General features: G+C 44.8%; 3 protein-coding genes across 6 annotated transcripts; 1 reads left to right on the plus strand and 2 right to left on the minus strand.

Moving 5' to 3' along the window:
• The first annotated feature begins 677 nt into the window (after nucleotides 1-677).
• On the plus strand, nucleotides 678-3,991 carry LOC134213450 (apoptosis-inducing factor 1, mitochondrial). 3 transcript variants are annotated; one of them, XM_062692514.1, is made up of 4 exons: nucleotides 678-962; nucleotides 1,026-1,063; nucleotides 1,865-3,149; nucleotides 3,286-3,991. In XM_062692514.1, exons 1-4 carry the CDS (start codon nucleotides 863-865, stop codon nucleotides 3,792-3,794), a joined length of 1,932 nt encoding a protein of 643 aa, XP_062548498.1. In that variant the 5' UTR covers nucleotides 678-862; the 3' UTR covers nucleotides 3,795-3,991. The 3 variants fall into 3 exon arrangements, with proteins under 3 accessions (XP_062548498.1, XP_062548499.1, XP_062548497.1); XM_062692515.1 differs by having other exon boundaries at nucleotides 679-950; XM_062692513.1 differs by lacking the exons at nucleotides 678-962; nucleotides 1,026-1,063 and adding exons at nucleotides 1,091-1,312; nucleotides 1,375-1,446.
• A 7,656-nt stretch (nucleotides 3,992-11,647) lies between these two features.
• LOC134213455 (pyridine nucleotide-disulfide oxidoreductase domain-containing protein 1) lies at nucleotides 11,648-13,124 on the minus strand. The gene has a single exon (XM_062692519.1). It carries the CDS (start codon nucleotides 13,122-13,124, stop codon nucleotides 11,727-11,729), a length of 1,398 nt encoding a protein of 465 aa, XP_062548503.1. The 3' UTR covers nucleotides 11,648-11,726.
• Nucleotide 13,125: 1 nt separating this feature from the next.
• LOC134213456 (small ribosomal subunit protein mS40) lies at nucleotides 13,126-14,056 on the minus strand. Of its 2 annotated transcripts, none has more exons than XM_062692521.1 (2): nucleotides 13,875-14,056; nucleotides 13,126-13,811 (listed from the first exon to the last, which is right to left on the minus strand). In XM_062692521.1, the coding sequence occupies exon 2, from the start codon at nucleotides 13,796-13,798 to the stop codon at nucleotides 13,181-13,183; it is 618 nt and encodes a 205-aa protein (XP_062548505.1). In that variant the 5' UTR covers nucleotides 13,799-13,811; nucleotides 13,875-14,056; the 3' UTR covers nucleotides 13,126-13,180. The 2 variants fall into 2 exon arrangements, with proteins under 2 accessions (XP_062548505.1, XP_062548504.1); XM_062692520.1 differs by having other exon boundaries at nucleotides 13,892-14,055.
• Between the last annotated feature and the right edge of the window lie 52 nt (nucleotides 14,057-14,108).

Here is a 14,108-nt window from a genome sequence, read left to right on the forward strand (position 1 = left end):
TATATATATATATATATATATATGATATATATATATATATGTATATATATAGTTTTTTCATCAATTTGGGTATGGATTTTGCGTAGAAAATGAATTAAATAGCATGAACAAATTGGGTAAATCTGGAATAGCGAGTACTAACCGTGTAAATTTGAGTGGAAACGAACATAAATTTGGGTCATTTTATCTAACGGTGCAACCTGTAAAAACATTTTTACCGACCGCTTCGACCAGGAGGGTGAAACGCCTGTCATCCGCGGTACAATGGCACTCTACCCAACATCGGTTTTGGTCAGGAGGGTGAAACGCCTGTCATCCGCGGTACAATGGCACTCTACCCAACATCGGTTTTGGTACTTCTGTTTTTGGTACCCTGTTTCTGGGTAGTATACCCAAATGTAGCGCCCAATTTGGGTGGTTGGTTCGTACGCAGTTAGTGCCAATTATCGGCAATTAACTTCTCCTGGCGAAAACTTGCAATTAGTTGAGGTACATCGAACCTTTTGTGTTTGTATGGCTTCTTTATGTCGAAAAATACCTCGTCGATACTTCCGAAGTTTTGTTATCATGAATTAAACAAAACTAAAACAAAAACATTGTACGCCATATTGAATGAATGGTGGGTAGGCGTATTAGCCTTCTCTTCAGTCCCCTGGATTCGACCGCTTTTAGTTTGACAGAAAGAAGAAACAAAATCGATTTTTCCGGGCAGTATGAGAGCGATTTTCGACGCGAGAAGACTTGCTGTTGTGAGAATTTGTTAAACAGAACTTTGTTGAATGAATTCCGGTATTTCACAAAATATTTTTGAAACATTTGTGTCATAAGTTTTCAAGGTAACCGAAAAATTATTACGTGAAAAATGTTATCTGTTTCCCGAGCCGCAATCAGCAGTCTCAGAATTGCGCAACCAAGGATAGCAACATCTCGGACAAGGAAACATTTTACGGGTGAAGTTTTAGGTTAACAAAATACGAGTAGCTCAACATGATGTAATGTTATTGATTTTTGCGTCCCGTCCGCAGGTGGATCGTTCTGCAGTCGTCGCTGGTTCTCGAAAAAGGTAAATGACTTGATAACAAGACAGGTGACCGAACGACGTCAAAAAATATTGGAAGCAAGCGGGGCGTGCCAGAGTCCATCGTATCCCGGCTGCAAAGCAGAGCACAAATCCTCTCGTTATGGATGTATTGACCCGGATCGTACGCCCATGATCGGGGAGTTCCCCTGCGGAACGCATGACCAATCAAACGAAAAAATCGTTAATTTTCCCCCAAAAACTAGACCCAAACGAAGCGCTCCTGAACGGGAGGTTCCTTTGAACAAATTTGTTTATTTTTGGAATTAGCATTTTAATTTATATTCTCCTAATAGCACTCAAAATCGACTACTGCACCTGCTTGTGATAAGACCGACTGTGATGTATCAAACAAAAGAACAATCGAGGTTCAACAATAATTATGTATTGAAGTTAAACAGAGTGTCGATCTGAAGAAACATTATTCTCATCTAGGCTTGTCTACCATACCAAGTACTATCTTTCGCATTCGTCCCTGCTAAAAAAAACATTAAACTGCAGAATGTAGTTGTAGTTTTTGAGAGCACGAACTTATTTACGTATTCAATAAATATGAATCTACTTCTCGGGAAACAAATCTGGTTTTGGTCAACAAATTCGCTCAATTTTTGCCAAAACGTTCAAATTTCGCCTGAAATATTTGTTGTCTTAATGGTAAATGGTAAATAGAATCAGGAATCAAGTAATAGGCAGACTTGGTTACTCAATCGACACTCTGTTTTAAATTTCATGTTATCAACAAAATGGAATCAAGATAATATATAAATATATGTATGTTTCTTTCAGGAAACACTTTCAGCTAAAGGATCTGCTCCAGTATGTCCGCCTCCACCACCATCTGGATCGGGACCCAATTCTAACAACACCTACATAGTCGGAGCGATTGCCCTGACTGCTGGCGGTTTGGGACTAGCCTACGCCTTGGGATTATTCGACAGTGATAAGGAATCCCGCGAAGAAAACACAGAACCGTTAGTAGCATTTCCACCAAAGAAGAAATCAAAGTTACCATTCCCAGCTTCCTCGAAAGATCTGCCAAACGATGTTCCCTATCTGTTGATTGGAGGAGGAACCGCCAGCTTCGCTGCATTTCGTGCCATCAAGGGTCACGATGCGAAGGCTAAAGTTTTGGTCATCACGAACGAAACAGAAATGCCATATATGAGACCTCCTTTGTCGAAGGAACTTTGGTTTAATCCGGAAGCACAACTCGAACCGTTAAAGTTCCGACAGTGGAATGGAGTGGAACGGAGTATCTATTTCGAACCGGATGACTTTTACATGGATCCGACTAAATTAATGGATTCGCCCAATGGAGGCGTTGCCATTGCTAGGGGCTATGAGGTTCAAAGGATAGACGTTGTCAACAGAAAAGCTATTTTAACGGATGGCACAGAGATCAAGTACGGAGAATGTTTACTAGCGACAGGAGCTAGACCAAAGAACTTGCCAGTATTTGAGTCCGCCCCATTGGCGGTGAAGGAACGAGTTAGCATGTTCAAAGCTGTTAGCGATTTTGAAGAACTTACCGAAAAGTTGAGCGAGGGAAGTAAAGTCGCTATAATAGGCGGTGGCTTTCTGGGCAGTGAGCTATCCTGCGCTTTAGCCAAATGCAGCGAAATTCGCAGTAAGAACTTTGAGGTATATCAGCTTTTCCATGAAGAAGGGAACATGGGAAAGATCTTACCAGAATATCTGAGCCAATGGACCACGGAACGGGTTAGAGAAGAAGGGGTCAAAGTTTGGCCCAAAATTCAGGTCAAGGCAGCAGAAGTTCTAGATAAGAAACTCAAACTCACTTTGACCGATGACAGTTGTCTGGTGGTTGACCACGCAATCGTTGCCGTAGGCTCGGAGCCGAATACGGATCTGGCTAAGACTTCAAATTTGGAAACGGATCCATCAATGGGAGGTTTCGTAGTGGATGCGGAACTGAGGGCTCGATCACATTTGTACGTAGCCGGAGACGCTGCCTGTTTCTTCGATCCCAAACTAGGACGACGACGAGTTGAACATCACGATCATGCCGTCGTTTCGGGACGCCTTGCCGGAGAGAACATGGCTGGTTTGAGTAAGTGTGAAAATAGTAAAAACATATTACACTAAACGTCACTTCATGTTTAGTGATCCTCTTAATTCCAATAATTCATAATTTCAGAAGCTTTAGAAATGCACAGCAGTCTATTTATTCTATCGTATTGTTTTAGACAAACCATATACTCACCAAAGTATGTTTTGGTCAGACTTGGGTCCAAAGATTGGATACGAAGCGATTGGCATTATCGATTCTGCCCTACCAACCGTAGCCGTATTCGCTAAGATGAGTACCCCGCAAACAATTCCGGACACCAGTGAAAAACTGCAAGCAGCCAACGCTTCGGTAAAACCAACTCCTCTATCGAAGACAACCTCCAGTGGAGCTGAACATACCGCATCGGTGCTCGGTAACACAAATGTGGTAAAAGCAGAGGAAAAGCCTGCTGCAGCACCACCAATTGAATCTGACGATAAAGACGAGTTTAACAAGGGCGTCATATTTTACCTGCGGGACGAGAAGGTGGTCGGGGTGTTGCTGTGGAACGTTTTCAACCGGATTGGAACGGCGCGTAGGATTGTCGCTCAACATACGCGGTATGACGATTTGAACGAAGTTGCTAAACTATTCAACCTGCACGAACGACCGGAAGAAGCGGAAGCAGCCGAGGAATCGCAATAAATTTAAGACATAGTTGTAATGTTGAAAGCAAAATTTCCTGTTACTAAAATGTATTGTGAGACCTAGTGGTAGCTGCTTGTGTTGATAGGAAGTTAGAGAACATCGTTTTCCATTGGGTAGAGCTTGGTCATTTCTTTTGTATAAATATCTTTTTTTATGAGCGTAGGCGGTCAAATAAATTATCAGTAAGGAGCTAACACTGGGCTGCTTTATTGCGCGGATTTATTTTATCAATTCCTCGGTCTTGGTCAATTTCCACAACTTTTTAAAAAGCATCTAATTTTTCTCCGAATTTGCCTCATGCGCATGTATTGCGCTTTACTCCGGTCGAAACAAGCACGATCTTCAATAGTTTGCAGTAGCCATCGAGCAAGTAAGTGCCGTCCGTGTATAAGTGGTCGTGAAAATACTAACTGTATTGTGCTTGGCACTGGTCGAGACAAATACGGAGTTCGGGATTGCACGTGATTCGCATGGGACGCGGTCGATAAATGAAGCAATTACTTCATAATTTAACGTGTTACGTATTGGACGCAGATCCGGATATTAGTTTTATTCTGTGCGGTCGGATAGTAAATCGCACGCATAACTTTCGCGGTATCCGAGAATTTAGTTCTGCGCTGATTATGCGATTGGGGCCCTCCTTAGCCTAGCGGTAAGACGCGCGGCTACAAAGCAAGACCATGCTGAGGGTGGCTGGGTTCGATTCCCGGTGCCGGTCTAGGAAATTTTCGGATTGGAAATTGTCTCGAATTCCCTGGGCATGAAAGTATCATCGTGTTCCTCATGATATACGAATACAAAAATGGTACCTTGGCTAAGAAACCTTGCAGTTAATAACTGTGGAAGTGCTAAAAATGAACACAAAGCTGCGAGGCGGCAATGTCCCAGTGGGGGATGTAATGCCAATAAGAAGAAGAAGATGATTACGCGATTGATCGTATTTCGATTTATTAGCAAGCAACGGTCGATAAAATATCCTATGCAACTAACACAATACCACATCCCAAGACAATCATGGAGATGCAGAGGTGTTCTCAGTCTCTAGTAGCAACGAGAGTCGAACTAACAATCCTTCCTTTCCTATATGACCGTAAGGACCAGCGCCGTTATTGACTTAAAATACGTGAGCTTCTGAAACGTGTACATTGAGAATGGATAGCAAATCCCATACTCCATTCACATGGTTATCAGTGCAGTTTCACAAGTTCCAGTCGATCGGGGTCTCCAATAGCCTTGAGAGCAAAGGCGTATGATTGCCAATCCGGAGATGGCGAGTTCGATTCTCGGTCCGGTTTCAACATTTTCGTCTACCTGGGCAAAGTGAATCCATTGTACTTGCCACACACACACACACACACACACACACACATACACACACACACACACACGGGGCAGCAGGGACTTTGTCCAAGGGCTTGACGACCCCTCCCCATGGCCACTGCGAGTTAGACCGGGACCATCGTCCCTAACCCCTAATCCCAAGGTGTCAAGCGACTCGTGCCGAGGGGATGCATGGCATGCGGGTGAAATAATAAGCTAGGCCTTTAACGGAGCATGTGGGGTACCTGGGCACCCTCCACAGTAATTGTCCCTTACCGCGTCATGCTGGGCTCTGGCGTGGTGGACCTCTTTTCCTGAGCAACTCGTGGGACCAAAATGGAAAACCAAGTCAATTCTTCAATTAGTGGTAGTAGTGTAGGCGACAACCCCTTCGCAAGAGGTGGGTTGTTCAGGTCTCCGCCTAGGAGGCCAGAGGCAATAGTCGGCAGCTCAGTGCGCAGCGCCAGCGTGGGTCACTCAACCTTCCTCTCGGCTAGAAAAACGCCGGTAGGGGTTATTGACGGCCCATGGCTTGTGGAGGCGATGAACCGCAAACGCGATGGGCTTTCGGCCTTCGAGGTGGCGACGGAACAACTGGACGCCATCATCGACTTTGCGTCATCGAAGCATAATATCAGCAAGGACCTCAAGAGGAGCTTGCAGAAACTTCGAAAGTCGATGCTGGACGCCAAGCTGGAGAGGGCGGTCGGGACGGCCAAGTGTAAACCCGTGAAATCGGTGGAGTCGATGTCTACCCAGACTGAGGCCCAAAAATTCGCGGACTCGGGCAAGGTAGAATCTACCGAAGGCGTGCCAGCGAAGACGGTGGTGCCAAAGTCTACCCAGACTGAGGCTCAAGTATTTGCGGGTACGTCGGGGGTGACTGCTCCAACGGAGCAGACACAAAAACGGGGGAGACAGTCTCCAGGGGTTGAGCTCCCTGGGGGCCGAACTCGGCGCCGACGTATGTCGAATAAGACGTACCCGGATGGGCGAGATGATACTCGAGATGAAGCGGGGCGTCTCGCAAAAGGGCGCCGCCTACAAGAAGTTGGCGGAGGAGGTCCTAGGCGAGACGGTCAAGGTGAGGGCACTCACGACGGAGGTGAATCTAAGGGTTAAAGACCTGGACGAGATCACTGAAGTCGAAGAGTTCGTCACGGCACTGCGGCGACAGTGTGAAGTGGAGACGCCCACCGCAGCCGTTCGGCTACGGAAAGGTCCGGCAGGGACGCAGGTAGCATTGGTTCGGCTATCTGCAGCGGACGCCTCCAAGGTAGTCAAGTTAGGGAGCGTCAAGGTGGGATGGTTGGTATGCCCTGTGGGCATATACGAGCAACCCGAAGTTTGCTTCAAGTGCCTGGAACCGGGGCACAAGCAATGGGACTGCAAAGGCTCTGACAGAAGTAATCTCTGCCGACGCTGCAGATTGGAGAGACATAAGGCACAATGCTGCACGAACCCTCCCAATTGTTTGATTTGTTCCAGCAAAGCTGTGAACAGCAAGCACCCCATGGGGGGTTCGATGTGCCCGGCGTTTAAGCGTGCTGCAAAATCACAGTGCAGGTAACGCAGCTGGCTTGCTCGGCCTCGCCCGAGTGTTTGGTGTGCGCAGGTTTAGAGGAAACGGCGGAACACGTGTTGTTCGTGTGCTCACGTTTTCGCGCAATGCTTGACCACATACTTGCCACATGTGGTCTGGACACTACCCCAGACAACCTAGTTCGGAGGATGTGTAAAGATGAAGTTGGCTGGAACGCCGTTTTATCGGCTATCGCCCAAATCGTCTCGGAGCTACATAGAAGGTGGCGCGTGGACTCAAGGATGGCTAGTTCAGGCGCAAATAAGAGGTGGTCCAAGGGATCGGAGTCGGCTTCATGGGTCATACCGGTGGTCATGCTCTGTGGTCGAACTCGATCCTCTAATCGAACAAGTGGCCGCGCGAATAACAACATGGTATCGTCGCTTTCGCGGCGTCGGTCAACCGGGCGGGTTCCGAGCCCGAGGACAGAAAGGGGTCTTCGTCAAGGCTGGGGCAGGCGTAGGCCTCGCGTCGGCAAGTCCCTCTGTGTGCTGGCGAATAGGCCCTATCGCAGAAAGGTCAATTTGGGGTGCACGCGGCATCATCATTCTTGATACCAGTCGTGCAGAGGGAAGCAGGCGCGAAGTCGACCCTTCCCACCTTCCGAGGACATAGGGCGTGGTAAGGCCACCTGATGGAAAGCCGGCAACGCGCTGGCACGATACCATGGTGTTCTTCTAAAAAAGCGAGTTACGATGTTCGGTGCTGCAAGGGCACGCAGCTAACCTCGAGGGTGCGTTGTGCACTGGCCCCCCTTTGAAGCATTACTTTCTGGTTGTACCGAAGGGACTATGGGCTTGGCGGCAATGGAAACGGTTTAGCGGGTCGGGGATGTAGTCCTGCCTCCCTCGGTGATCCCTAACCCCGCGCTTCCTGGTCAACCCAGGATGTCTGTTGAGCAGGTTCCCCCTCCATTGTTTAGGAAGAAAAAAAAACACACACACACACGATACATACTCATGCAATGGCGGGCATAGAAAAGCTTTCAATTAATAACTGAGGAAATGCTAATAGAATACTAAGTTGAAAAGCCGGCCAAGTATTTGGAATATAGAGCCATGCTTGCTAAAAGTGACCCCATAGATCGTTTTAAGCGTTAATTAGACATGTTAAACTTTTCAACTACAAATTAAGGTGGGAGCGAGAGGGTGTTCTCGACTTACCATTCACTTCACAGTGCAAACAAAGTGAGATGACAAAAAACCTTATACGGATTTCACACAGTTGATAAAAAGTGAGAAGTTTCATTTCAGGTGGAACGCAGTTATCACCGATTCTACACTTCTTGATATGAGCGTCGTTTCACGTTGAATGTTTCGCTTCACACAGTTTATTTAATCCACTTCACTGTATGTGAAAACGGTAATAGGTCAACAAATGTGAATTGATCGTTGAGTGAATGTGGAATCCGTAATAAAGCCCAAAGTTGTATTGGAAGCATTCCATCATAAGTAAGAAATTATTTAGAAAACTTAGAATCAAATCTTCCTTATTCGAGTATTTATTCTATCGTTTTTACACTCTCGGAGTAAGGCAGTAAGGCAGTAAGCAAACCAACTGCTGAATTGTCGGCAGTGAGCCCACCGAACTGATTTGCGGTGTTATATCGCTGGATTGGAGTTGTTCCTTGGAGCGCAAGGGAGGACGTATCGCACCCGAGAAGGCCGAGAGAGATCCCCATTCCGGCCCAAAAACAGCTTCCGGTTGGGGCAACCCGGCAGCCCCGGGGCCGTCGTCGTCCCGAGGAATGGACTTCATCGATGATTGTTTGTGCTGGTTGCTGGGTCTGTTACCGCTTGCCGAACAGGTCTGTTCCCATGGCCAACTGGTGGGTCTTGTACCCCAGGGTAAAACCTTGGGATGCTCGTTTGTTGCCGGGTGTGGGGCTTACCCCCTGGAGCAACAGAGGTGCCCAAGTGTTGAGGATGAAAACGATACTAGTTTAGTTCCAGGTTGTCCAACCGATCGGTACTTGCATCGGTGTTGCTGGAGGGGATTATAAATATTGTAACGAAATGTGTTATAAATTTGGCTGGTTAGTTGTTAAAATAACAAAAAATATATCAAAAATACCTCTAGCCGTAACATAATTAAAACAGAGGTTGACACCTTCATATCAACATTATAACAAACGTTGATATTATTTTTCTGTACAAAAATTTACTTTCAAGGTAATTGCCTACATCACGGATAGAAATCTGGTACGCTACCACGCCGGATTTCCATCCATAATGTAGGCAATTAACTTTGTTCCAGCTATGTAATAATATCAAGCGGGTTCAAGTTATACTGAAGGTGATTACCTCTGATTTTTGTTTCCAGTAGTATAGGACGGCGTCTACAAAAAATATAGGCAATTATTTTGTGAAAATATTCATAACTAATGTTGTTATAATTTTGATATGAAATAAAACTGGCCGAAGACACATTTTTATCGAATAATCTAATTATAACACACGTTGTTTTAAATAACAACAATTGATAGAATTGAGTTATAATTTTGTTATGCATTCCTGATCGGGTAAGCTTACATATCGCACCGGATTGTGTACTCCCCGAGGTTGGCGGTAAGCCAACCAACAAAATCGTTCGAAGTCTCGCTCTTCTCGATAGTTAACTAGGCATTTCAATTCTCGTTTAGAGGAGACTGATGGAAAGTTTTCCTTGGATAATTCCATTTTCAGCAGTTGGATCCAATTCTTATCGAAACGAGGGAGGGCGTATCGCTCCAGAGGAGACAGGAGGGGTCCTTATTCCGGTTTACTAGGCTTCCGGTAGAGGGCGCACCGGCTGTTCCGAAGCAGGCACCGACACAGGCTTAAGGTTTGGGCTAAATTTCGTATAGTAATTTGGCATCTTTCAGGAAACAGAAGAGGACAGTTATGGCGGCCGGGTCGACACCGAGAACATTCCTGGTGCTACCGGATAAACCGTATTCGTTTCTCGGGACTTCATACAAAGGACATTTGCACAAGACGTGTTCGACGGAGTTGGCTACTTTGCAAAGCTCGCATTTTTGCCGGAATGGACCTTGCCCGTAATTGTAGGAGAATCGAGTGCGTCCGGTTCTTAGGCGGGAGAGGATTTTTTTGATTCTTCATTCGATCTAAGTTAGTACAGACCTTGGTTGTTCCTTTAATCTTTCTGAGCGGTAGAAGGACAGTTTGCTGCCACTATAATTCCCATTTTTCGTTGAATGCTTTGTGAATCCTTTTTTTTTGGCATCCATTAAAAGAACGGTGCAAATGAGGCGCTCGTCCTGGTGTCCTATTGAAGCGAGTAGATCCGCTTCGATGTTTCCGGGTATGACACATTGCTTGGAGAAGCGAAAAGCCCATTCATATGGCTACCAGAAATAGGGTAACCGCTAGGATGGATCCTTGGGGAGCTCCAGTTTCTTCCCGGAAGGATCGCGATGCGGTGTCGCCTATTAAAACTTTGAAGCTTTGATTCACCAAGAAGTTTTTGCAAAACGCGAGGGTGTTACCCGTGATCAGTTAGTTACTAAAAAGGCGCATTGAGTAAAAAAAGATTCTTCTCAGGAACAGCATTTCCTGAACAGAAATGATTTATTGCAGAAATGGACTGTTTTGGCGTTTGACGTGGTAACTTAATTTTTGTTACGAATTACATCCATTCAAATACATTTATTGCATCATCTTTTTCCGACGCGCGCTTGTGGTTGTATACTACCGAAGGCCATGCCAAACGCTTAAGTTTTGCAATTTGAAGAAAATTCATCTTGGAGCAATCCTTTTTCTGTATAAAATGGTGACCCGGAAAAATTCGATTTCATTTACAATGACTAACAGAAACAGAACCTTGCCAAAAAATTTCACTTTCCTCCGACGACAGACAAACCGATGAAGACGCCACCTTAGTGGAAATTTCGTTCTGCTACTTTAGTGTTTGAAAAGGATCTTTTTAGGATCGTCATGGTCGTTTAAACAGAAGTGAAAAAATAAGCCGAATAGTCTGTTTATCTGGGTGAAGAGTTTTCCCAATATATATTCTTGAATAAATAGTTTAAGTTCTGAAAAGGACTGTGTGTAATTTTCTTCCTTCTTGAACTTCCTCTCACTTTTCCACTTTCGTCTTGAACTTCCTTTCACTTTTCCACCGACGCGATAGAGAACAATACACGTATGCTTCCATAGCGGGCGGAAGCCGAACGTTGCAAATAAATATTTATGTTTACGTTTGGTTTCGCGCCGCTTTCGATTCTGTTTATTTTTCCATTATTTCGGACGTTTTTGAGGATAGTGTCTTTTGAGATTCTCCAATTAGCCTTGCGCCAAAGGCGTAGGATTGCCAATCCAGAGATGACGAGTTCGACTCTCAGTCCGGTCTAGGAGTTTTTCGGGTGGGAAACATTCTCGAGTCCTCTGGGCGTACCCGACCAGTAGATAGTAACAGATTTATATCAGACCTTGTTATTCTGTTACAGCAGTTTTTTATAACAGCGGTTGTTATAAAACATGTACCATTAGTAGTTAAAATAACAAAAATTGTAACAAAATCTCTTCTAGTTTTAACAAAAATATTACTGAATATGTTATTAATTGAACAAAATTATAACTCGTTGTGTTACATAAAAAGCGGTGAAAATAGCTTATACTATAACAATATACTATAAGATTATTATTATCCATAATGTAGGCAATTATGCAAATTCACATGTAAAAAGATTTCACTGACGCTTCACGCTCCCTTCAATTTGTTTTTACTGTGAAGTTTGTGCACTTCACAGTAAAAACCATGGGATCCGTAATAAGGCCCTTCATGTACTGGATATTATAAACTTAATGTCCAAAATAAAATTGAAGAGTGCGGATTCAGTACACAAAAATTAGTTGGATCTTGAATTCCAAAATGCATTTAAGAATTCTACGAAAGGCTTCAACTGATCTCATCAATTATGGCTGGATATTTCTTAATAACTGAACAATTTTTTTGTGAATATGATAGTAAACAGTAATTTATTTGCTCAAGGAAATAGTCGTCACATAATGCACCTATTATCGATGTTAATCAAAATAATCCTCAATATCGATATTCGGATCTAGCAAGTCGTCCCCGTAGGGTGTCAAATCTAGCTGGTTCAAAATAAGGTTTTCGCTTGTCTCTTCTAGTCCCGTCTCTCCAATCAACATCGCTCCCTGCAGTCGCCCATCCACCAGGACAAACTTGATGTATTCCAATCCCGGTGTCATCCTCAGAAGCACTTCATACTTATCGTTCAGACCTTGACCGTTGTATCGTCCTAACAAAACCACCTGGTATCCAAAAAGCTGGGTAACATGGTTGAACATTTCGAAACAGAAATCCTGATAGATCGTATCGCCAGCTCGTTTCGCAGCCATAGACCGAGCAGCCATGGCCCCCATCTGACGGGCTTGAGTCCACAAACGCATCTGGAACCAGTGTTGAGCACGTTCCCAGCCAGCATAGCAAACGTCCCCTGCTGCATAAATGTCATTTACGGAGGTGGCCATTTCCCAGTCGACGAAAAGTCCCCCATCAGGGCCCAACTGGAAATCACGATCACAGGCAAAGTTTCTCGTCGGAACCACACCCGTAGCTGATACAACAAAGTCGCACTCAATGCACTCACCGTTAGAAAGTTGCAGCTTCAAAGGGAATCCGTCATTTTGTTCAACTATCTCATCAATCTCAACTTTATAATGTATCTTTACTGCATCTGGAACGTTTTCTAATTTTCCGGTAATGTCAACTGTTCGGTGCCAATCGGGACCTAAGGCTGCTCCCTGTTTCGCACTACCGGAGACCGCCGTTTCTTCCATATACCTCATCCTTTTGATGATTGATTTTTGCTCGCTCTTCGCAGTTAAGCGACTTTGAAAGAACCCAGCAGCTGCAGAATCGACAAAGGTTGAGGTAATGTATTCGTCTTTGATGATCCAGTGTACCTCGATACCACTGATTTCGTAAACGAGCTCCGATGCTATACCTCCGTTACCTACCACTGCCAAACGGGTGGCGTTCTTAACACGCTTTTGGAACTGTTGGACTGATTCCGTATCCCGAATTCCGATCACGTGTGGATTACCCTTGGCTTGGTCAATTAACTTGGGGCGTGCTCCGGTACAAAGGCACAAATAACGATAGGCGATTTTGTTGCCTTTGACCGTAGTAACCGAATGGCTGTCACTTTCTATACTATTCAACTGATCTTCCAGCACTTGAATATTTCCATTTAATGTACTCGCCTGCTTCTCCTGCACGTCGAAACGGGTCAAGACCTTCCCCAGTGGAACTAGGTTGGTAGCAGCCTTGACTAACGAAGACTCTGTTACTAGAATTATGCTATCACTTGGATCAGCTAGAATGACTAAAGTTTCTGCGCACGATACTCCCGCAATTCCTCCACCCACAACTAAATAGGTACATTTAACTTCCGCCATACTCGTTGAACTATTTTATTACCGTTCACTAGGGACAAACTAAAAAATATTTATTATTATTGCTTCTGTGCCTGGTAATATTCGGAGTAATCGTAGTTTCGGAAAGGCACGTCGAAAGTGATCAAACCGTAGTCCATAGCACGCTGAACGACCACTAAAAGTTCCTGATGACGCTTCTGACACAGGCCAGTTATTTGATAACTGAGCACTTTTCCGTTTTGCGACGAGATAAACTGCTTGATCAGATCGACATTCCTGTGGTCCAGCACCAGATATTCGTCACGACAGATCGGGCAAGGATTTCCTGTCGAAAGTTTACCCTTCCGGATGCACGTTTTGCGGGTTCTGTTCGGTGGGTACAAACCCTTATGATTTCTGCGGTACTGCTTCCAGACTAGATCCCCCTGGTAGGTTTGTTGGTACGCTTCACTGGCCAGGTATCGGATGCTAGTCTCAACCGGAATTATACGAGTACGATCCTTTGGGTCCTCCCGAGTTTGTCCTTTAGATTGTTCTTCTTCACCTTCTGCTTGATCGCCTTCAGCTACTTCGGATGATGCGGTCTGGTCAGCAAATCGATGGGCAGATGTTAGAAACGACCGATGATTCGTCACAATGATTCCCTGGCGATAAATTGACAATATTTCGCAACCCAATACTCGCAATAATGACATCTCCGCGGTTGTGCTGCAAACGATGACGTAAGAATAAAAACGAGATAATGTCAATTTTAATAAATAGTTCACGCACATTTTTATTTCACATACTTCAGCCAAATGGTCTACGAAACAGTAATCAGTGCTTGTAACTAATTCAAATTACGGAAACCAAATATTTAAATGCAATCCGGTACAAATCCGCCCGAAATCCAGGGTGCAACGCGTGTTCTCTTTTCTTTTTTTACGTAAAGTGTAAACAAGTTTTAAAAGCTGCACTGAAACAAAAATCTTGGAAGTCGTTTTTGGGGTCCGTTCATGACTACAC

This window comes from Armigeres subalbatus, chromosome 2 (genome assembly GCF_024139115.2).
Source record: "Armigeres subalbatus isolate Guangzhou_Male chromosome 2, GZ_Asu_2, whole genome shotgun sequence".
NCBI classification, from domain to species: Eukaryota; Metazoa; Arthropoda; class Insecta; order Diptera; family Culicidae; genus Armigeres; species Armigeres subalbatus.